The following is a 25,310-nucleotide window of genomic DNA, read 5'->3' as shown; positions in this document are numbered from 1 at the left end:
CCCACTCCGGCCTATCACCCTCACCTTAACCTCCTTCCACCTATCACATTTCCAACGCCCCTCCCCCAAGTCCCTCCTTCCTACCTTTTATCTTAGCCTGCTTGGCACACTTTCCTCATTCCTGAAAAAGGGATCATGCCTGAAACATCAATTCTCCTGTTCCTTGGATGCTGCCTGACCTGCTGCGCTTTTCCAGCAACACATTTTCAGCCCCGGGGTTTCTGATATACCATACAAAAGCATTTGGTGGAAATCTGTTGCTCTCAAAGTAGATGCTGCTAGAATAGCTGGGTATTTCCAGCATTTTCTGTTCTTATGCCTATTGTGCCTTGTTGAGAAATTTCTTAATTTGCTTTCTTCTACAGCGGGAGGTGAAGGATGTGATAACACCAATTGTGTTTGAAGTTACATACAACTTGGGCAAGCACCTCATTGCTGGCAAGTCTGAGAAGGAGCTTCCAGCTTTAAAACCAATCCTGCGCTGGAGAAAAGGACAGAAACTGGCTCAGCAAAACCAGGTGAAATTTAGACTTTACTGCACAACAGATGCCACATTCTTTGTTCTTTATGTAGTTTTTTTTAATGGAAAGTACAAGCTCTAAGCAGACTTGTACCATGGTCAGCAACAGGCAAATCCATTCACTGTAACCCCTTGAGAACAGTAATAGGTTTTCTTTGCTCAAACCAATATCATAAGCTCAGTGTTTAACTTCTGGAATTTGATTGAATCATTCTTTATCAGAAGTTTTACTTTCTGACAGAGTGATGTTCTGACAATAAATCACTGATATTAATTCAGCAGATGTTTTGAATGAATTAAAAACCTGGCAAAGTCATTTGAGAGATCAAAGGGTTAATGAAAATCTCATAATTATTCACAAAACAGTCACTTACAGTCCCATCTAGTTGAAATTGCTGTGTAATTGATTGAAAAATGTGTGAAGCCATTTAAGTGCTGAAAATGATCTAAGGACAATTTGGATAATGGGATAATTTTAATGGTGATGGATAGATTGTGAAGTGGAGAATCTTGTTGAATAATTATCCTTTGATCTAATTGTGAAGGGATGTGTATTATTTACTTCACAATGTTCACGTGATTTTCTCTACAACAAAATAATTAACTTATGTTTGTACTATCATGTTTACTGACTTAACTTAACATTAATATGTAGCACACATACATATACTATGTATTTCAGATGAGAAAGAAAATTCAGGCTTGTGGACACTTATCCTGTTTTCACAAGATTGATTCAAATGTACCTATCCTCAATCCCACCTCACCTTACCACTTGGAAGGAGCAAAAAAGCATGGAGGCAATTCAGGAATTTGTCAACAATTTCTCTACAACTTTTCATAGGTGATCGGGTAAATGTAAGGATGACCCAAATTTTCTAAGACAATTAAGACCGATACATCTAAATTAGTTTTTTGCTTTTTAAATGGATGACACCTTAATTCTACGTGGCTCACTCATTTCAAATTATATATAATTTGCTTGTGATTTTTTTGAAGCCCCGAATCAGTTGCCCTTTGGGCCTGTTCTTTTCCATCATCTCCAAACCATCATCATAAAGCCTGGCTCCTACTCAGACAAGTTGGAGATCATGCTTGGTGCTCTTCTATGTTCCATTTCCAGGCAAACGTTTACTTCTGATCTAATACACTGTCCAAATCCAATTTTCAGTCAATTCCTTTCTTCTAAGATCGTGACTTTACTACTCAATTGAATATTATGTATGAATGTAATAATCATGTTAAATTCCCTGCGTCCAGTACCAAAAGTAATGAACAGAAGTAGAGCTAACAGCAAGCTGTGGGTTATCCCATTAATAATGACTCCATTGGGAAGCAGGCCCATTAAAATCAGTCTTGGTTTGAAGATATTTTTAACAAACCTGAAAACTACACATCGATCAACCTAATATCAAATTGTGGAAATTTTTAGAGAAAATAATTCATGGAAATTAATTGTCATTTGCAAAGTTATTTGCTAATAACCAGGACTTTATGTGAATTTTTAAAAGGGAGGTTAGTTTTGGCTAACTTGATCGAGTTATTTTATAATTGTAATAGAGAGAGTTGATGATGGTAGTGTGGTTGATGTAGTGTATTGTATTTTCAAAAGGCGTTTTTACAAAGTACATAATTAACTGGTTACATAATTGAAACTTGGGGAACTAAAAGGACATTGGCAGCATGGTGACAAAATTGGTTTAGCTAGAGTTTTGTTTACTTTAAATGTTTGATTTTCAGACTAATGAGAAGAAGCTCATAATAATTTTCTCCAGCCTTAAGAGCAACGATTTTTTAAAATTTGGGTTTGGATATTAACGGCATAATTTCAACATTTTGATGATATGAAACTCCAAATAAAGTAAACTTCAAGGAGGATAGTAACAGATTTCAGGGCTCATAGATGGGTTAGTGAAATGAATAGACATGAGATTGCTTATGATGCATTTTGGTAGGAAGAATAAGGTGAGGCGATATAAACTGAATGTTACAATTTAAAATGGGGTGAAGACACTTGGGCAAGAATTCCTCCATGCTCCTTAACATGACAGAGGTAAGTCGAGCAGGCCAGTCAAACACCCAGCATCTCAGTAGACATGCCTCTATGATATCTTTATCTGAATCTTCTGCAGCGAGAACTTGTCTGTGCTCTTGCCCTCTGGAGAGAGCTAGCATCCATCATTTACACCTAGCTTTACATATCCATACCTGGATGACTCAACACTTTCTTATCCTGTCTGTCCAGTAACCTTCCAGGTACAATGAGTGCCAATATTCATACTGGTGGCTGCAAATTTCAAATCAAGCAATTTTTGCTGATCCTCCTCCCATTCCCTCCAGAGGTTAGACAGGCAGTACTTTGTGCCTTTCTGAAAATAAGAATTTGGAAGGGAAAAGTTTGGGTAGGGTAAGCAGGGATGGGATGAAGTGGAAAACAAGGTTTCATGGTCATGCCATCAGCAGCCTTTTGATCATACAAATATCAAGGTGGATGTGTCCTGGGAGCAGTGAAAGGACAGAGGCAGAAAGATGCTATCCTCTCCAATGCAGTCAGTGATATTGGATGCAGCAGACACCACTGCAAAGTATCTGCTCTGTGGGACTCAAGAGATGCAGACAGTCTCCTGTCAATTCTGCTCTACGTAGCTCCTTTCATTGTGTGCTATCTGGTCTTAAAGAGAGAAGCAGAATTTCAGTGAATGTTATAATGTTGTGATGTGCCTGGCACGGAAGAATACCTTATGTAGATACTTCAGAGAGACTAGAAGCGCTGATAGGAGTCAGAGAGTGATTTGGAAATCTAATGCTACGTATGAATCCTGAATTTCAAGGCCTAGTGCTGCATGAATGATAAGAATGTAGTGCATATCAGGAGTAGCTAATGGTGCAATGAATAGAGGATGTCATGATAAGATATAATCATTGTCATGCATGATCTGTCTAGGTTTATGAGATTTAATGCGGCTAGGATCTCAGATCTGGACTTTGGGAATTGATCCTCCTAGCTACACACTCCTGTGCCATTCTGAGAGGTTTTAAGAGTTACCTGGTTTTCTGTGGGTTTATAATGTCTGTCCTCATCTGCAAGCCAGAGCAATGATACATTCAACACCGCAACCACTTGTCTGGATCCTTCTGCTTTATTCATTATTTTCTAATGTGGCAAAAATGTCTATTCAACTTGCCTTTAAGAGAAACTCGTCTTTAAATATAAAACAAGCTGCCTTTATTGTGTGAGTAGGAAACTATGTTTCCAGCCCTACTCACTGGGTTGACTGTGCTGCCAGCACTCCATAGAGAGAACGTGGGAGACTCAGATTCCTACATTGAAATTATTTAGATGAGGTGGGTGGTCCAATTTTGTAACTTATCCATCTTGATGTGAATAGCTATGAACATTTCTCAAACCAGTGCCCCATTGCACAGAAATTACAAATTATATTCCCTGTGAGTGCAGGCAAGGAAGTCTTTAAAATTTACATAAAATATTGTGCGTAAAATGCTAAAATGGAGAAATATGTAACTTTGAAAACAATGTGCATTTCCATAGCTTAGACTTATTGAAGTGACTTTAGCAGAATCACAGAATTGTAGCACTTCAGAAGAGGCTGTTGATTTTTTGCGTCTGCTTGTTGCACTAATTTAGTGCTAATCTACTGCTTTTTACGGGTACATTGGATTATTATTTAAATAGAAACAATGTCCTCTTGAGTGCCTCAGTTGAACCTGTTCCCACTACACCACCTGGCAGTGAATACCAGACCCTAAATACACACTGTGTGAAAAAGTGTTTTCTCATTTCACATTTGCTACATTTGTAAAATACTTTAGAACTGTACCTTCTGATTTTTGATCTGTTTGGGAGGGGGAGCAGTTTCTCCATATTCCCTCTCTCCAGGTGTCTCATGATTTTGAAAATTTCAATCAGATCGCCTCTTCATGTTCTCTTCAAACAATCTCAAATTCTTAAAGCGATCCTCATGTCTTAAGTGTCACCTTCCTGGAATCCTTCTTACAAACCTCTTCTGTTTTCTCTCCCATGCACTTACATCCTTCCAATAGTGAGATGCCCAGAACTAAGTTTAACTGGTGTCTTCCTGAATCTCAGCATTATCTCCCTGCTGTTGGTCTCTTGACCCTTATTGATGAAGCCTAGAATGCTATATGCTTTGCTAACAGCTCTCTCTACTGTCCTATATCCTTTGATTTATGTGTGTATACTTCCAGGTTTCTATGCTCCTGCACATCTTTCAGAGTAGTACCCCTTATTTTGTAGTCTCTCTACATTTCATTACTCAGGGGCTTCGATGTAGACTTTCTGCAGCATTGGAGAATGTGGGTTCCTGTCTTTTCCTTGACCTTGTGAAACCATGAGCTGTGAATTGAGCAAAGTTGGATTTTGTCTTAACTTTTTTATATATGATTTCTGTTATTAATATAGGGGCTGGAATATGGTCACTTCAAACACTTTTCACTTAAGTGACAATAAATTGCTTTTCTACTAATTGATTCACACTTCTCTTCATTGAGCTTCACCTGCCACCTATCTGTCCTCTCTACTATGTGTCAATGTGCTTTTGAAGTCCTGCATTGTCCTAAGAGTTTGCAGTTCTCCCAAATTTTTTATCAAGTGCAAACTTTGAAATTATCTCCTGCACACCAAGTTGTAGATCATTAATATATATCAGGAAAAGTAAGGGTTCTAATACCGACCACAGGTGACTTCAACTACAAATCTTCTTCCAGCTCGAAAAATACCTATTAGGGATTAGTCGCTGTTTCTTATCCCTCAGCCAGTTTTGTATCCATGTTACTTTCATCCCTTTTATTCAGGGAGGTGTATATTTCTTCAAGTCTATTGAGTGTGTGGCATTGTGTTGAATGCCTTTTGGAAAGAAAGTAAATATTGCATTATTTAACTTATTTTGAAGTGACAATGTTTATTGGATTTCATTATCAAGTTAGTACAATAATTGCTAGTGAGAGACAAAGAATTAATAATCATATAAATTAGGGCTTAAAGATGCAGGGCAATTGATGCTTGCAGTTGCACAATTTGTGATTTCTCGATCAGAACAAACATGTCTGTGGCAAACATTTGCAACTTAAGCAGCTTCACCTGAGAGTTGGAGCTGGAGGCTGGACAACAGAGACTGTGACATATCAGGGAAGGGGAAAGTTACCTGGGCACTCTATCCAGCAAGGTGGCCACACCTTTCAGTTAGGGTCTTCTCGTTTCATCATTTGACATGGAGAGGTGGGTGTATTTATAAGTAAGGCATCTCAGGGGACCCAGTGCAAGTACCTCAGTATTTATAGTTAAGCAGTCAATTTGAGGTCTTCTCAGCTAGTTTAGATAAATGTGAGGACTGCGGAATGGATAAACTAATAGACCCTGGCATTGTGGTACAAGAAGCCACTTAAATGAGGAAGCAGATAGGAAAGTAGTGGAAGGAGCGAACAGTATAGTGAGGAAGATTGATACTGTTCTCTGCAGCAAAATAAAAGCAAAAGTCTAGAGGCTTGGTTGCTTGCTTAGTGCCAGGGTTCTAGAGATCTTCTGAAGGCTGTAGAGCAACTCAGTCAGAGGGGTAGGATCCACTTATTGTGGTTTGTGATTCTAAAGAATAATCATATCGAGCTCGAAATCTTTACTCTATTTCTCTCTCTATTGATGCTGGTGGACCTGCTGTGTTTCTCTAATATTCTCCATACCTTTCAGCATCCACAGTATTTTGCTTTTATCTACTTATTGCAGGGTTCATCTAGATACCAGGGACATAGGTAGCACAAGGAAAGAAGTTCTGAGTAGTCAAGATGAAGAGCTAGGCACCAAAGTAAGAAGCAAAATGTTAAATTTAATAATTTCTAGATAATTACCTGAGCTATTTACAAACTGGCATAGAGTAAGTGAGAAAGGAGCTTGGAGACCAGAGTGATAAAAGTGGGTTCTCATTCATGGGGATCTGACACCAGTATTTTGAAGTTCTTAAGTAGTGGGAGTAAGGAGTCAAATTTGAGAAGATGCGATAAGTCAAAATATAGGGATAAGACAAGAGAGGGAGACACTTATATGGGAAATTATAAAGAGACCATGGCAGAAATAGAGAGAATAAGGGAAAGTGGGGCTGTACCAGAGGGCAGTATACACTTGAACTCTGCCAGGACCAGTGTTCTAATGAGCCATGTAACTAGGAACGTAGACGGAATGTTTTAAATATTTTTAAATGTTAAACCAGTGAAAAGGAAGGACTGTAGGAAAAAGTGTAATCTGCCATGGGTGCCTAAGGAAATAAGGGAGGCTATTAATTTGAAAGAGAAAGCTTACAAACTGGCCAAGATCAGAGGGAAGGTAGAAGATTGAGAAAGCTTTAAAGGTCAACAGAAAGTCGCAAAAAAGAGCTATAAGGAAAAGTAAGATAGAATATGAGAAAAAAATTAGTTCAGAATATAAAGACAGAGAGCAAAGGTTTCGGTAAATATATAAAACAAAAAAAGAGCAGCTAAAGTAAACTTTGGTCCTTTAGAGGATGAGAAGGGGGATTTAGTAATGGGATGTGAGGAAATGACCATAGCACTGAATAGGTATCAGCGTTGGGATTGCAACTATTCACAATTTACCAAGATGATTTGGAGTTGGGGATCACATGTAGTCTGTCAAGATTTGCAGATGTCACTAAGATGAGTCGTAGAGCAAAATGTGCAGAGGACTGTGAAACTTTGCAAAGGGATATAGATAGATAGTTTAAGCCAGTTAGCAAAGGTCTACCAGATGGATGAATGTGAAGTCATCCATTTTGGTAGGAATAACAGTAAAAAGGACTATTACTTGAATCATAAGAAATTGCAGCATGCTGCTGTGCAGAGGGACCTGGGTGTCCTTGTGCACGAATCACAGAAGGTTGGTCTGCAGGTGCAACAGGTAATTAAAAGGCAAATGGAATTTTGTCCTTCATTACTAAAGGGATTGAGTTGAAAAGCAGGGAGGTCATGTTGCAGCTGTTATAGGATGCTGGTGAGGCCACACCTGGAGTACTCAATGCAGTTTTAGTCTCCTTACTTGAAAAATGATGTACTGACACCACAGGGGGTGCAGAGGAGGTTCACTGGGTTGATTCCGGAGTTGAGGGGGTTGGCGAGCAGGCTCAAAGGGCCAGATGGCCTACTCCTGCTCCTAGTTCTCATGTTCTTAAGTAGTGAGAGTAAGGAATCAAATTTGAGAAGATGCGATAAGTCAAAATATAGGGATAAGACAAGAGAGGGAGACACTTATATGGGAAATTATAAAGAGACCATGGCAGAAATAGAGAGCATAAGGCTAAAAGTAAATCAACAGATAAAGCTAGATATTACAACAGTAATAAAGTGGTGAAATTAAAGGCTATTAATCTGAATGCATAAGCATTGAAAACAGAACAAATGACTTGGTGATGCAGATCTAAATAAGCATGGTCTGATGGATGGCAGAGATTAGGACTTGAATATTGAAGGGTATAGGACATTTGAGGAGGACAGTAAATTAGGAAAGTTGGAGTGATAGATCTGTAAGTCAATGATGGTTTTCACACAACAGAGAAGAATTTAGGAAGCCAGGTTGTAGAGCACATGGTTGGAACAGCAGGCTGACAAAATCCCAGTTGCTAATGGAGTTCACTTTAGGAAATTAAAAAATTGTTTCGAACAATAATTGATGTATTGGTTTTAATTTTCAAAAATTCTCTAGATTCTGGGAAGTTTTGGAAAATAGCAAATGTAGCTCCTTCATTCAATAGAAATGGAGGCAGAAAGCAGGAAACCAGAACAGTTAGCTTAACATCTGTCATACGGAAGATGTTGAAGTTATTATTATTAAGGACATCATAACAAAACAGTTACAAAAGCTCAAGGTAATCAGGCAGAGTGAAAGGATATCAATTTTAAGCAATTTCCTGAGGTTCCCTGAGGAGGTAACATGCAGTCGATAAAGCTGAACCAGTAGCCTTTCTGTGGTTCAGTTTTCAAAAGGCATTTGATAAGGTACCACATCAAAAGTTATTGTAGAAAATAAAAGCTCTTGTTGTAGGGGGTAATATATGGTTATGGATAGACGATTGGCTTGCTAACAGGAAGCAGGTATGGCATAAATGGGACAAGATGTCATGAGTGGTGTGTCACGGGGTCAGTGCTGGAATTTTAATTTTAAAAAAAAGATAATTTGGATGAAGGGACCAAAGGTATAGTTGCTAAATTTGCTGATGACACAAAGCTGGATAGGAAAGTAAGTTGTGAAAAGAAACTAAACGGACTCGCAAAGAGATATGAATAAATAAAATGAGTGGATAAATATTTGGAAAATGGCATATAATGTAGAAACATGTGTATTGTGTATTTTGGCAGAAAGAACAAAAAAAAGATTTAAATGGTGAGAGTTTACAGAGCTTTGAGATGCAGAAGCATTTGAATATTCAGGTGCATACGTTGCAAAAGGTTAGTACGCAGCTCCAGCATGTAATTAGGAAGGCTAATAGGCTGTTACCATTCATTGCAAGAGGAATTGCTTACAAAAGTATAAAGGGCACATGTCAGTTATTCAATGAGTCCACATTCATGTCCTGTAGAATTAGGCAATTTTTATTTGTGATCCCTAAATCGTGGAATATAAATATTTTCAAAAGGACTGTTCCAAAATAATCAAGAACATTTTGAAAATCCAATTAGATAATGCCCACGGTACCTCCCCAAAATACTGTTCTAATGACTTTGAACAGCTGGGTTATATACATATCATGATGCTCTGTTATGTGTCCTCTATCACATGAAATATTCTAGGTGATCATAATGAGCAAAGCTAATGATGCTTTTAACTAAGTTCCTCTCGCAAAGTTTAATTCACTCATCTGTGGTTATTAGATTATAATTATTGATCCCTTTTTAAAGTAGAACACTTATCTCTATTTTCTGACACTTTTTTTTCAGTGAACTACTGACAGTATTGACCAGACCATCACACATCACCTCTGCCACTGCTTTCTGTGTCCTATGGTCAATTAAACCTCTCTCTAACAGTTTTTCCATCTTGGACCCTTTTAATTTAGATTTTGTATTTTCCCTTGAGATGAGTAAGTAAATTATTTGAACTTCCATCTGCTACACAGTAGCCCTAATTCAACTTTTAGGCAGCTAAGCTTCTACACTGACTCTGCCTCCACCCCCATATTATTGTTTAGAATTCTGCGTGTAACCTTGTCTTTTCTTCTTCCTGAGCATACATAAGTTCTCATTACCTCAGTGTTTATTTTGAGTGCAATAAGTATATTTTTATGTTTATGCTATTCATGTTTGTAGTTTGAGAAATCCTGAGTATGAGGGTATTTTGCCAATGGATCCATGTTTGCAAAGACTTTATTGGATAAAAATTGACATAAGCAGTAGTTAAAGATAAGCCCAAGTTGGCCCATGGTTCTATTTCATGGATAATTTTAGAGCACTGTTGAATGGAGATCAGGTATTTCCCTTTTGCACATAGAGGAGATTTGAGTATCAGGTGTTGGGCTGTTTTTTAACAACTGAATTAAGGATGGTCTTGGCTGAAATCTTTCAGCAAGGCCCATGGAAGTTCTTGTGTGACTCAAAATATTTGGGTAAAATAACTCTCATAATTTGAGGCTTACATAATTTCATCATGCTATCCTACACAACTCTATGCAAGATACAATCAGCAGAGCTGAGAGTTTAATTATCGGTTAATCATGAGGGTTTCTTGGTCTCCCACTTCGACCTCAGCAGGAGACAAGAGGAAACACACACTCACCCTCACCATGCTACATCTAAACACTTTTAACTTTGTACATAATTTTCTTTTGGGGATAGAGTGTGTCTTCCATCGGTATGCACCATAACTTGAGGTGCTTGCTTGTTCCCACAATTGTTCATATTTGTCAAAGTTAAAATCCTTCCTTATGAAATGTTGCCTGTTTTTCCAGACCTGCAATTGTGGAAAAGTAACTTCAGAGGAGTCAAAAATGCTCCAAGGAATTTCTTGATTCATCCTTCACAATTCACCCCAATGAAAGGAAATTTCCCCTCATTTGTACCTTAAATAGATGACCCTTTACTCTGAGATTATGCCCTCAGATCCTAGATTCTCCCACAATGGGAAATAACTGCTTTGCATTATCCCTGTTAAGCCCCCTAAGTATTTTGTATTTTACCTCATTTTCCTAAACTGTAATGCATTCAAACTCAACCTCTCCTCATAAAAAAAAATCCTTCCATACCCAGGATCAACTGAGTGAATCTCCTCTGGCCTGCCTCTCATTCCTGGTTTCATTCTATCAGATATTCTCTGCAGCCCTGTCCATTATCTATCTTGTAATATACTGTTGGCAAGTGAAAACTTGGTCATCGAGCATAGATATTCACTATGGGATTCTCTAGTTGTTATATCAAGGGACTAATGCCAATAAATATTCTATGCAGAAGGAAGAAGTTGAATGCTGATTGCCAGAGGGAAACACACTAGAGAATTTGGTGGTTTAAATTGCAACTAAAAATGCAACTCTGGTTGTAAATTACGATTACAATATTAATTGATAAACATCAGGCTGACAGCTAAATATGCAGCTAATGGAACACACATATCTCTGACACATAAGTAAATGCATTGTACAGCATGTAAAGCATGTTGGAATGCTTTACTATATTAAAAGACTATTCAAATGTGAGTTGTTGTTGAGATGTACTATTCCTAATAACAAGCCTTCAACGTCTGAATATGAGAGTGTCTTCAGTTCTGCTGACATTAAAAAAAACCTATTCACATCCTTAAAATGTTCCTAAAATCTTTACAATCTTGTCAACATTTTTGAAAGAGTGCCAGTTCTGATTTGAATTACATTATATTGAAGTATAACTCAAGTCTATTGGGAAATCACATTGCGGAAGGTATGATAACCACTGATATTAGTGGATGAGGAGCTCAGGTAGCACCTCTTCACATTCATGCCAAAGTGACAATAAAGTATCGTAACACCTTATGATTATTATCGGGCTGCTCTCGCCTGGCACTCTGAGGCACAGAATCATTTATTAACAATTTAACACACTGGATAAACAAAATACTGATGTTTTAAACAATCTTGTGTAAATTCTTCTGACTCAACTAAGACAGATTCTTGAATAAAAATATTTTGCATTAGAATAAGAATTGCTTGGATATAACATGTAACAACATACAGATGTAAATTCCAATTTCTGAAAGTGAACAGTGCATGACTAACGCTGAGAACTGCCCACCTACAATGAACTGATTCATAATTACTGTAATTGAGGAAATTCAAGATGTTAGTCAATTTCCATGGTATACTTGAATTTGTTTAGCTGTAGCTGAAATATTGTCAGTATTGATCTCCGTCCTTTTGTTTAAAACATTAATAGAAGGACTTAAAAGTTTTTTTAAAAAAAGCACTTAGTGTTCAATATGCTGTCCAGATGATCTTGTGCCCTGAGGATATTTGCATTAGAAATCTAGCATAACTTGTTTAGTACAGGGTATTGTGTTGTTACATGATTTAAGTGAGATGCCTGGCTTTACAAATGACAAATGCAACCCAATCTGAAAACAAGGAATGTTAAGATATTAAATAGAATTGATTCTTGTTAATAATTTAGTTCAAAATGCTTTATTTATTGAAATACAAGTTCAGAACTGTCTGAACACTTATTGCGCTGCAGATAGCAAATTAATGACACTTGCTCCAACAAAGTAAGTTCTGTTCCCACCGCCATTCTATTAAAGGGTAAATGTAATGGTTATTCATCTGAGCTCGTTTCCTAATGTTATTCAATTAAAGCTGCCTTGATCAGAGCTGAGCCACGCTGACCACAATTTTGCCCTTATTTCATTAACCAAAAGGCTCAATTTACATGGTATTAAAGATCATTTAAGTAGCTATTCAAACAATGCCTCAATTTCACAGTTCTAATCTTTGTTTTTAAATCCTTCTATGACCTTGCCATTCCTTTTTTCTGTAATCTCCTCCAGTTTCTGAACCCTCCAGGACATCTGTGCTAGTCTAATTCTAGTCTCTTGAACATTCCCAATTTTAATTCCTCCATCATTGGTGGTTATGTCTCTGGTTGCTTAGGCCCTAATCTCTAGAAAAACTCCTCCTACTCCTGACTAATGCACCTAACACTACGGGCAATTTAGCATGGCCAATTCACCTAACCTGCACATCTTTGGACTATGGGAGGAAACCGGAGCACCCAGAGGAAACCCACGCAGACACTGGGAGAATGTGTAAACTCCACACAGAATCAAACCCAGGTTGATGGTATTGTGAGGCAGCAGTGCTAACCACTGAGCCACCGTGCCACCCCAATTTAACAACCATTCATTTGATTGCTTTATCCAAGACATTTGTATGGACTATAAATAACTAAAACCTCAACATTAATTTCTGTGGCACTTCACTTGTTACATCCTACCATCCTGAATATAATCCACTTAGACCAACCCTCCTCTTCTAATTATCTAACCAATCCTCTTTTCAGCCTAATATTCTACCCCTAACCTTTAAGTCACTTCTTAAAATTCATGCCTTTGACAAAGGGTTTGGACATTTGCCCTAATATTGTCTTTAACTTGCTCAGTATCATACTTTGCTTCATAATTGTCCCATGAAGTGCCTTCGAATATTCTATTGCTTTAAGTACAAATTGTTTAGTTGTTGGTGCTGAGCATAGGCCTGACAATCACAATGAATGTTACTTATCCCATGGTTGATATTTTTGGTTCAGCATGAACAAGCTCTGCCTATCCAAAAACAATATCCTTGCTCCCTTACTCCCGACATTATTCACCGTCTCCCTCACCCCGTGCAATGTTCTCCCTCATCCATTCCCTCTCCCTGAACAGTATTATCCCTCACCCTCTCACCCCAGACAACATTCTTCCCCCTTCCCTCATGCCATAACCATCCAATAATATGTTCAACCTGACCTCACCCCATCACTCTGTGGCAATGCTGACTCTTCTGACATTGATTGTACAGGTGCCAGGATTCCAGAGGGTGAACCAAGAGAATGGGTTTGGGGAGGAGCCATGGAGAGGAGAGGTTGGTGATGAGGAAGGGGGTTAGCATTGTCTGGGTGGTGGGGATTTGTAAATGTTGTTGTGAGTACTGGAATGTTTTAATGCTCTCGTGAATTTACTTAGATATATGCTGCTGGAAAGGCTTTACATCTACTGTATAACTGTGATTAGAAGCAAGAGGAAACTGTTTGGCCCCTCAAGCTTGTTGAATTATTCAATAAAATCTGCTAGATTTTTGCCCACTTAGTTTACCTCTCTGAACCTTTACAAACTCCGTCGTCACTTACCTACCTGCATATCTTCATATCATCAGCAAATTTAGATTAGATTAGATTAGATTCCCTACAGTGTGGAAACAGGCCTTCGGCCCAACACAAGTCCACTCCGACTCTCCGAAAAGCAACCCACCCAGACCCATTCCCCTACATTTACCCCTGACTAATGCACCTAACACTACGGGCAATTTAGCATGGCCAATTCACCTAACCTGCACATCTTTGGACTATGGGAGGAAACCGGAGCACCCAGAGGAAACCCACGCAGACACTGGGAGAATGTGTAAACTCCACACAGAATCAAACCCAGGTTGATGGTGTTGTGAGGCAGCAGTGCTAACCACTGAGCCACCGTGCCACCCCAATTTAACAACCATTCCTTTGATTGCTTTATCCAAGACATTTGTATGGACTATAAATAACTAAAACCTCAACATTAATTCCTGTGGCACTTCACTTGTTACATCCTACCATCCTGAATATAATCCACTTAGACCAACCCTCCTCTTCTAATTATCTAACCAATCCTCTTTTCAGCCTAATATTCTACCCCTAACCTTGATATGGCACTTCTGAAAATCCTGGATAGCACTGTACATTCAACAGTTTTTCATTATCAGTGATGCTTGTGACCTCTTCAAATAATGCTAATAAATTAATAAAAGGTGATTCACCTGTCACAAAACCATGTTGATGCTACCTGATTGCATTCAGATTTTCAAATTACTCTGTTATAAGCTAACAGACCCAAGGGTTCCTAGCTTCTGTCTCCCTTCTTTCTTGAATAGAAGAGTCTTATTTGGTATTTTCCAATCTGATGGAACGTTTCCTGAATAAAATGAATTTGAATCCCTGAAAAACCCAAGAGAATCTGTGCAAAATAAAACACAAGGTAACTGACCCTTTGTTTTTAAAAGGGTTGGTTAGCATAGTTGGCTGGATGGGTTGGTTTGGGAAGCAGGGTGATGCAAGCTACATGGGTTCAATTCCAGTCTGAGTTTGCCAGGGAAGTTCCATTTTCTCATCTTTGGCCTTCGCCTCATGTGCAGTGCCCCTCAGGTTAAACCATGTCCAGTTGTCTGTCTATAATTGGAAAGCAGCCTTTGGTCAATGGCAACATTACCTTTACCTTTATTTTCAGTAGATAAGTAACCTAGTGTTTGAAGTTTTTTTTAAAAAAGTTTCCTTTTGACTCAACAGGCTCTCTTCTTCTAACCACCAGGAGAAATCTTCCAGTACCCTTTAAAACAAGGATCTTCTTCACAGCATACATGAATGGGCTGCCAGTAATGTAGTGAGGCACCCACTGAAGATTCATTCTTCTTCAGCTCCCCACATTAAGCCTCGTTTCTTTGAATAGAAGTTCTGTCTGCACCAGCACTGTACTTATGATTAATCCAAAGGCAGTCCTTTCCTTCTACCTGGCATTGTAGCAGTTACTTTCAGGCTGACTGCCTAGGTCTGTGTCTGCAGGTAGCAAGGTCAGTTGCTTCTCCCTTTGTGCCAAATGTTGAAGCTCACACTTGATAATTCAATAGCATTAGACCTGGCCCACTGTCCAAATGTCAACCCATTAATGCAGGCCTGTTGTCAAATGGAGTTCAGATCAACATCCTGCCATTCCCCATTCTTGGGCATTTGGTTTCACCTTAAGTTAAAAAACATAGTTTAATTCACAATCTTGGTCAGGCAGTCACAGCCCAGGATTTACCTCTATTATACATAAATTGTCATTGTAGTGATGGTAATAAGGTCAGCCAAGTGGACCTCATAAAATGAATTCCCTGACTCTGGCTGTTAATCTGGTCCAATCAGGGAGCTCTGGTTGACAAAAAAGAACAGGAGTGTTAATCCCTGCCCTCCCCTTCACTGTTTGAAGGGCACTGCTTGTCACTGGCCACCCGGGTGTTTTCCTTTCCTCCTGGTGGTGGGAATTGAATAAAGATTCGTGCATCTTGTGTCTCCCGCTGTCTCACACACCTGCACACACACACACCATGGGTGCTGGGGAAACAATAAGCACTACCGCAGAAGAAAAAAAGAACAGGAGTGTCAGGCATCCTTATCAGTCTGAGAGCTGACTCTGACAGAGCTGGATCAGTGTCAAGGACTCTCCATGTGTAAACAAAGGCTGACTTGGTGATGGGATCCCAGCCTCTGTGGAATTATTTCCATGCTCAGCTAAGCTACAAATGAATGCTTTTCATCTCTCTTTATCAAAGAAGAAGATGCTGCTCAACTCACAGTGAAATAAAGGTTAGTTGAGATAATTGGTGGGTTAAAAATTGACTAAGAGGAGATATTAGCTAGGATATCTATATTTAAAGTTGATAAATCACCTGAATCAACAAGGATACATCCAGGATTACTGAGGGTGGAGGTTGTGGATGTACAGACCATTATGTTTGAATCCTTCCTAGATCTAGGAGTGGTGCCTGCACCCTGGAGAACTGCAAATATGTACACGCTTGTTTTTGTTTGTAAAAAGGGATTTATAATGACTGTGGGACACAGATTGAGGGATTTGAACAAGAAGCGGAGGAGGAACGTGATGAAGATGGCCTAATGGTCCTCCTGCTGGACTGTTAATCCAGAGACTCGGATAATGTTCTGGTGACTCAGGTTCAAACCCTGTCATGGCAGATGGTGGAATTTGAATTCAATAGAAAAGAATCTGGAATTAAGAGTCTACTGATGGCTGTGAATCCATTATTGGAAAAACCCAGCTGGTTCACTAATGTCCTTTTGGGAAGGAAACTGCCACCCTTACCTGTTCTGGCCTACATGTGCCTCCAGAACCACAGCAATGTGGTTTGCTCTTAACTACCCTCTGGGCAATTAGGAACAGGTAATAAATGCTGGTCAAGTGGCTGACAAGCATTTCCCATAAATGAATTTTAAAAAAACTTCTTTTATGTGGTGAGTGGCAATGATTGGAGTTTTCTGTCTTTGAAGACAGTGGAAGCAGAAACATTGAATGATTTCAAAAGGAAATTGAATGGACCTGAGCAAAGTAAACATACAAGGCTAGAGGGATGGAGTGGGGGTATGGGATTGCTAAGATTTCTTGACAGCGTGCTGACCTGGATGCTCTGGGCTGAATGGTCTTCTTATATGCCATAAAAATACCAGTGATTCAAAAGTCTCTTTTGTTTGAAATCCTCAAAGGTCTTTCTAGCCTTCATTACATCAGATTAGGATTCAGTTTGCCAGTTCTGGCACCCAATAAGGATCATGACCTCAATCACAAGCAGACAGCGATTATTCCAGAACTCCAGAGTATCTTCACAAGAAATCTTTCCATGTTAATTCCTCTGGAAGTTGCAGGATCAATTATAAATATGCTTTCACTTCTGAATATTATGGCTAAAAATCTTGAACCAGATCAAAAATGAGTCCACGTGATAAAGAACCAAGGGGTTTTGATCAGTTGAACATGAACAAATAATATCCATGTGAAAGATATCCCAGAGCATGTTTTGTTTTGATCTACTCATACTGATCAGTTAAATTATGACAGTGGCGTGATTAATATTTTCTGTTGTGCTATGTGGTATATATAGCCAGAATATGAAAAGTGTTACTTTCACACAGAGAATGTTTCAGAAGCAGTTTGGAAACATCCTTTGCTTAGAGGAGTGCATGATCTCATCGTTTTTGAACAGATCCACAGATGGTTCTTAGCTTTTCCACAGCTGCCTTCAGGGCTGGGCAAATTGTGGACTTTTCCGCTGCTTCAATCAGGATTGGCCCAGATATTGGCTTTTCCAGTCTGTCCTTCAGTACTTGTGAAGTCACAGATTTTTCATGGCTTTCTTCAAGGCTGACTTTTCCAATAAGGCTCCTGCAGCTTTGTTCAGCTTGTTCCTTTTCACAACAGGCGCCAGAGTATGCTGCTCCACCTAATGGACTCAGGAAGAATTGAGAAAACTCACTGTGGCTTGAAATAACTAACACAAGATAAAGTGAGGCCTTGGTTTTGTCAAAATGGAATTTTAAATGTATAAAGCTGGATATTAACATTGAGACCTGCTCCTGGAAGAAAAGTCTACCAGACGCTTCATTAATATGCTCATCAATGCCTTTTTAACACAGCCATTGCATCTGATTTCTAGATTTCTTGAACTATTACTGAGTAGGTATGATGATGACCTGCATCATTTTATTAAGTTCCACTACTTAAAGGGACTCTGCAAGAATAAGAATTGAAATCTGCATTTTGACACAGCCAGACCTTCATAGCTGAGGAGGTGGGTGGGGGGGTGGGGGGCAAGGAGGCAGCATCTAATTTGCTCTCATGAGTCTGGAAATGGAAAAGCCTGCAAAGAGAGATTCTGTTTCTCACTGCTGGAAGAAGGAAGATAGCTTCAGAGAGTGAGCAGGTGTGTTTGGAAGTGGCAGGAACCGTCAGCAACAGGAATATAGTGTGTGCTTTTGGGTAGTGTTATAAGAGGTTCAGTGATCAGGACAGGAAAATGGCCCAGCACAAGCCCCTCATTGTGCCTTCTTGCATACCCCTCCTCAGGCTAACAAACCTGTAAGGGCCTTCACCGCTCTGGTGATGTTAGGCACCTTCTCAGACCCCTGTTTAACTAGCCACCACTGACACTTACCCTCGTTGTAATATCACAGTGATTTGGCACATTACCACCAGTGTCAAGAGTGTTGCGTTGGAAAAGCACAGCAGGTCAGGCAGCATCTGAGGAGCAGGGGAATCAACGTTTCAGGCAAAAGCCCTTAATAAGGAAGAGTTTTTGCCCAAAATTTCGAATATGCTGCTCCTCGAATGCTGCCTGACATGCTGTGCTTTTCCAGTACCACACTCTCGATCTCCAGCATCTGCAGTTCTCACTTTCTCCTGGTTGACATTACCATCAGTAACAAACATGGTATCAAGAAACAGTTGGAGATGCTGGATATAGCAAAGGCTGTGGGTCCTGACAATATTCCAGCAATAGTACTGAAAGACATGTGCTCCGGAACGTGCTGCACCCCTAGCCAAGCTGTTCGAGTACAGCTACAGCACTGACATCTAACCAATACTATGGAAAATTGCCCATCTATGTCCCTGTACACATAAAGCAGGAAAACTCCAACCTATCCAATTACCACTCTATCACCTTACTCTCGTTCAGTTGTAAAGTAATAGAAGGTGTCATCAAGAAGCAGCACTGCTCAGTTTTGGTTCCACAGGATTACATAGCACCTGACCTCATTGCAGCCTTGATTCAGACATGGACGAGATGAGATTCAGACATGAGGTGAGATGAGAGTGAGTGGCCTAGACATTTGACTGACTGTAATATCAAGAGCCCTCAAAAAATTAAAATCAGTGGGAATTGGGGGAAATCTTTCTGCTGGCTGGAGTCATTCCTGGCATAAAGAAAGATGTTGAGGTTGTTGCCGGTCTGTTATCTCAACACCAGGACATCGCTATGGGTATTCTTTTAGGGTAGTGTCTTTGGCCCAACTATCTTCAGCGCTTCATCATTGACCTTCCTCCATTGTAATATCAGAAGTGGGAATGATTACACAATGCTCAGCATCATTTTGGCTTGTCAGATGTGAAAGCAGTCTGTGCCCAAATATAGCAAAACCTGGACAATATCTGGGTTTGGCCTGATAAATGGCAAGTAAATTTTAAACTACACAAGTGCCAGGCAATAATCATTTCTACAAAAGAGAATCTAACCATCATTCCTTGGCGAACACAATGACATTACTATCACTGAATGGTTCAATAGCAATATTCTGAAGATTACCATTTACTGAAATTGAACTGGTCTAATCATAGAAATAATTTGTCTCGTGATGCAGGTCAGAGGCTAGGAATTCTGCATCGCCTGATTCCCTACAAAGTGTCCACCATCTACAATGTACAAATTGGGACAGTGATGGAATTTCCCTAGTTGCCTGGATGAGTGCAGCTCCAACAGCACTCAAGAAGCTTGACATCATCCTGGGATAAGGATGCCCACTTGATTGACACGATATCCACAAACTCTACAACACACACTCAGTTGCAGCAGTGTTTACCATCTAAAAGATACACTGCAAAAGTTCGAATCTCCTTAGACTGCACCCTCCAAACCCTTGAGCACTACCATGAGAAAGGTGGCAAATATCTGGGAACCCCATCACCTTCAAGTTCTACTGCAAGCTATTCACCATTCTGACTTGGAAATATATCACTGTTCCTTCAGTGTTGCTGGAACAAAATCCTGGAATTCCCTCCCTAACAACATTTGGGGTCTATCTACAGCAAGTGGACTGCAGCGGTTCATGAAAACAGCTCAGTACCTGCTTCTCAAGAGCAATGAGGGATGGACAATGTATGCTGGCTCAGCCAGTGATGCCTACATCTCATGAATGAATAAAGGACCTGGAGGCTAAGAAAGTAAATATTGTAGTGTCCTGACCCACCCAGTTCAAAGTCGTAGAAATGACTTCAAAGTATTGAGAATTACCTCCAAAGCAATGAAAACACACTGTCAGCCCACAGAATTTTTCTACAACCTTTACTTTGGCAAGTGTACAGGTGACACATTTTTGCATTTAAAACTTTTTTGCCAATTTGTTCTCTCGACCATATGAATTCCTGCTGTCCTTTCACCTTGTTTTTCCTGGCAAGTTCCATGAGAAAGCCCTGTGCACAGAGTTTAAACCTAGATTAAAACAGCAGCTAATAATTACTTAACAGATGTAAGTGGCAGCCCTATGGTAGTTTCCCACTATCTGAATAACATGCTTGGGTTACAGTTTCAGGTTGACGTGTTTTGCCAGCTTCCTCACATACTGGTAGTTTTGCTGTTTAACCTGCCATCTGCATAGAAATCCACACATCTTGACAGCTTTACATTCCAGACTATCTGAAATAAAAGCTCCTCCTTGTTCATTGAATTGGGGGTGTTACATGAATCCATATGATTGGCAGTGAATAAAAAAGCCATTTTCAATTTATTGCTAAGCGTTGGCTGCCATATTTCAATTGAAAGGGTCATGTAGTTTTAATTACAATGGCTGCTAGAAACCCACTTCTGGAGAAAGATCTGACTTTAGGATTACTTATTTTGCTCAATAAGATTGCTAAGATGCTGCAAATGTATTAGGACATCCTAGTTATGTAATTATGTGGATAATTTACCTCGCCCAAAATTCTGATGTTCATCCTATAGGTCACTTGTATACAAATGCTTTCATGCAACCAAGTATATTGAGTGTTTGCTGGCAATGCCATGGTATATTCCTAGTTGTGAATTACACAATCCTGATTTGTTAAATTAGATATTTAGCTTCATTTAAATGGAAGACTGGATAGGGTGCTGATGCAAGAGATGGGCAGAGTGGTCTGGTGAGGTTTGCAACTAGGCTTAGAAGAAAAGGATGAACTGATGAAAGGTTTGGAATTGTCTGATAAAAAATAATGGATAGATTAGCAAGTTTAAAATTAATGATTTCAGTTGAAAAATCTTTGTTTAAACAAAATGTTTTTACACCTGTATAGCATTAATTGAGAAACTAAGGAGAAAGGGAATTAAGTAAAGAAGTAGAAATTAGGACTGCTTCAGAAACTCACAATAAACTATGCTTTGCAATTTTATTTAATTCTAAATTAATGAATTCCAAATTTCAGCACATCTCCTGTGAGGTTTCTCCCAATGGCTCTTCACTGACCTCTGAGTTCTTCTTTATTTTACAGACTGTTTTTGAAAGAAACTGTCTATCAGATGACTGTGCTGCTGATCTGCAACTTCGTGGCAAGCTGCTTTTATCCAGGTATGTTGTGTGAATCCTATTCTAGGTGCCTCAGTCCTTTGAGCAGCAAATTAAAATGTTCAACGTTGCTTTTCATTCAATAGAGTTGTGAGCTGTTTGTTAGCTCCAGCTTATCCAGAAGTAAAAACTTTGTTATATATAATGTACATATGTGAATTAAAGGAAATATTACAATTAAGACCTTTAATGCTTGTTTTCTAATAAGGTTAAATTTTTGCAATAAGCAGAGAAATATAGTGCATCAGTGATAAAAGAAGAGAGTGTTGAAGATGGTGTATAGTGTGCCAGTCTAAGGGGTTGATTTGTCCTGGATTGTGTGAATTACCTTGAATGTTGTTGGAGTTGTGTAGACTGAGGTAATTTTAGAATCTTTCACCACCATCCCTGATTTGTCTTGTAGATAGTGAACAGGCTTTGGAGTCACAGGAGATGACGTACTTGCCACAGTATTCCTAGCCTCTGGCCTGCTTTTGCAGCCACAGTATTTATATGGCTAAACCATTACAGTTTCTGGCGAACGTAAGCTCCCAAGATGTTAATAGTGATGGATTCCATGATGATCATTCCTTTGAATATCAAGGGATGATAGATACTTTTCTCTTGTTTCAGATGGTAAATATGTGGTGCATAAGAACCACCTGGCCCGCTCCACCATTCAATAGGATCATGGCTGATCTTTTTGTGGCCTGAGCTCCACTTATTCACCCTCTCACGATAAACCCTTAATTTCTTTACTGTTCAAAAAATTATTATCTTAGCTTTAAAAACATTCAATGAGAAAGCTTTAACCACTTTACTGGGCAGGAACTTCCATAGATTCACAGACCTTTGAGTGAAAAAGTTCCTCCTCAATTCAGTCCTAAATCTCCTCACCCTAATTTTGAGGCTCGGCCCTCTTGTTCTAATTTTTCCCACCAGTGGAAACTACCTTCCTGCATCTATCTTATCTATTCCCTTCCTAATTTTGTATATTTCTCTAAGATCCCCTGTCATTCTTCTAAATTCCAATGAATATAATCCCAATTTACTCAATCTCTCCTCATAAGCCAACACCCTCAACTCTGGAACCAACCTAGTGAACCTTCTCTGCACCCACTCTAGTACCAGTACATCCTTTCTCAAGTAAGGAGACCAAAACACACACATTATTCCAGGTGTGGCCTCACCAGCACCCTGTACAGCTGCAACATAACCTCCCTGTTTTTAAACTCATTCCCTCTAGCAATGAAGGACAAAATTACCTGTTGCACCTGCAAGTCAATCTTCTGTGATGCATGAACAAGGACACCCAGATCCCTCTGCACAGCAGCATGCTGCAGTTTTTTATCATTGAAATAATAGTCCTTTTTACTGTTATTCCTACCAAAATGGATGACTTCACAGTTATCAATATTGTACTCTATTTGCCAGACCTTTGCCCCTTCACCCAAACTATCGATATCCCTCTGCAAACTTTCATAGTCCTCTGCACACTTTGCTCTACCACTCATCTTAGTGTCATCTGCAAACTTTGACTCACTGTATGTGATCATCTATGTAAATTGTAAACAATTATAGTCCAAACACTGATCCCTGAGGCATGCCATTAGTCACTGATCGCCAACAAAAAAAAGTACTCCTCATTTATCCCCAGTCTTTGCTTCCTGTTAGTTAACCAGTCCTCTATCCATGTTAATACATTGTCCATAACGCCATGCACCTTTATCTTATGTAGCAGCCTTTTGCACAGCACCTTCTCAAATACCTTTTTCGAAATCCAGATACACCCCCCACCCCTACTGGATGCTTGTTGTCCTCTGTGCTCCTAATATCTTCATAGAATTCCAATAAATTAGTTAAGCATGTCCTGCTATTCCTGAGCCCATGCTGCGTCTGCCCAATGGGATAATTTCTACATAGATATCTTGGCATTTCTTCCTTGATGGTATATTCAAGCATTTTCCCCACTACAGAAGTTAAGCTAACCAGATGATAATTCCCCATCTTTTGTTTCTCCTTTTTTAAATAGTGTGTCACATTTGCTGTTTTCCAGTCTGCTGGAACTGCCCCAGCATCCAGCGAATTTTGGAAAATTACCATAAGCGCATTTGTTATTTCTCCTGCCATCTCTTTTAGTACCTTGGGATGCAGGGCCAGGAGACCTGTCTATCTTCAGCTCCATTAGCATACCCAGACTATCTCTTTCAGGATAATGATTGTTTCTATATCCTCACCTACCTTAGTCTCCTTGTCATCAATTACTAGCATGTTTTTCGTGTCCTCAACTGTGAAGACCAACACAAAATACCAATTCAATTCCTTGGCCATTTCCTCATATTCCCATTACTAAATCCCCTTTCTCATCCTCTAAAGGACCAATGTTTACTTTTTTTTTGCTTGGTATATTTGTAGAAACTGTTGCTATCTGTCGTTATATTCTGAGCTAGTGTTTTCTCATAATGTATCTTATTTTTCCTTTATAGCACTTTTTGTGGTTTTCTGTTGATCTTTAAAACTTTCTCAATCCTCCAGTTTCCCGCTGATCTTGGCCACTTTGTATGCCTTCACTTGCAATTTGATCGCCTCCCTTATTTCCTTAGAAACCCATGGCAGATTACTCCCTTTTCCAATGTCCTTCCTTTTCACTGGATATACTTTTGCTGAGCACTTTGAAAAATTGCTTTGAAAATCCTCCACTGTTCCTCAAATGTCCCACTATAAAGCCTTTGCTTCCAGTCTACTTTAGCCAACTTCTTCCTCAATGTTTTGTAGTTTCCTTTGTTTAAACACAGGACCCTGGTATTGTATTTTATCTTCAGTTTTTTTCTGTTTTCTAAAATCAACCATACTGTGATCGCTCCTTCTAAGACGATCCCTAACTATGAGATCATTAATTATTCCTGTCTCACTGCACAGGACCAGATTAAGTTAGGCAGCTCCCTCATTGGTTCCATTATGTTAAAACTATCGTGGATATATTCAATGAACTCATCAGCAAGGCTGCTTTGATGGACTTGGTTCAACTAATCAACATGTAGATTAAAATCTCCCGTGATACCATTTTTACAGGCATTATTATTTGTTTGTTTATTGGCCACCCCAATATGATGTTATTATTTGGTGGCCTATAGACAACGCCTACCAGTGACTTTTTCTTCTTCAAATTTCTAATTTCCACCCAAATGGATTCAAACTTATTCTCTATAGGACCTATATCATCTCTCACTATCGTCCTGATGTCATCCATAAATATCAGAGCTACGTCACCTCCCTTACCTTCCTGTCTGTCTTTCCAAATAGTATGATACCCCTGGATGTTTAATTCTCAGCTATGACCATCCTGCAACAATGTCTCCATAATGGCTATTGAATTATACTAATTCAAGATGATTTTTGCCGTTAACTTACCTACCTTGTTTTGAATGCTATGAACATTTGGGTAAAGTGCCCATATACTTTGGCTATTGACCAAGTCTTGTTGCATATAGACATGTACTGCTTCAGTATCTGAGGGGTTTTGCACAGTGAACATAGATTAAACTTTCCCACTTCTCACCTTATGATGGAAAGAAGATCATTGATAAAAGAGCCAGTAATGATTAGACCTAAGACTCTATCCTGAGGAATTCTTGCAGTCATGTTCCAAATCCAAGATGATTGACATCTAACATCCACAACTATCTTC

The 25,310-nt window shown here is 39.2% G+C and overlaps 1 protein-coding gene across 2 annotated transcripts in view; it reads left to right on the top strand.

Annotated features, from left to right (window-relative positions):
• itga9 (integrin, alpha 9) overlaps positions 1–25,310 on the top strand; it is a 371,784-nt gene that overhangs the window by 232,587 nt on the left and 113,887 nt on the right. For both annotated transcript variants that reach the window (XM_043688825.1, XM_043688826.1), the window contains 2 exons: positions 366–518; positions 21,570–21,646. In XM_043688825.1, coding sequence (XP_043544760.1) covers positions 366–518; positions 21,570–21,646 — 230 coding nt within the window. The remainder of the gene's footprint in view (positions 1–365; positions 519–21,569; positions 21,647–25,310) is intronic.

Source organism: Chiloscyllium plagiosum, chromosome 4 (genome assembly GCF_004010195.1).
Source record: "Chiloscyllium plagiosum isolate BGI_BamShark_2017 chromosome 4, ASM401019v2, whole genome shotgun sequence".
Taxonomy (NCBI): Eukaryota; Metazoa; Chordata; class Chondrichthyes; order Orectolobiformes; family Hemiscylliidae; genus Chiloscyllium; species Chiloscyllium plagiosum.
The sequence above is the reverse complement of the archived record's forward strand: the minus strand, read 5'-3'. Positions and strand labels throughout refer to the sequence as shown.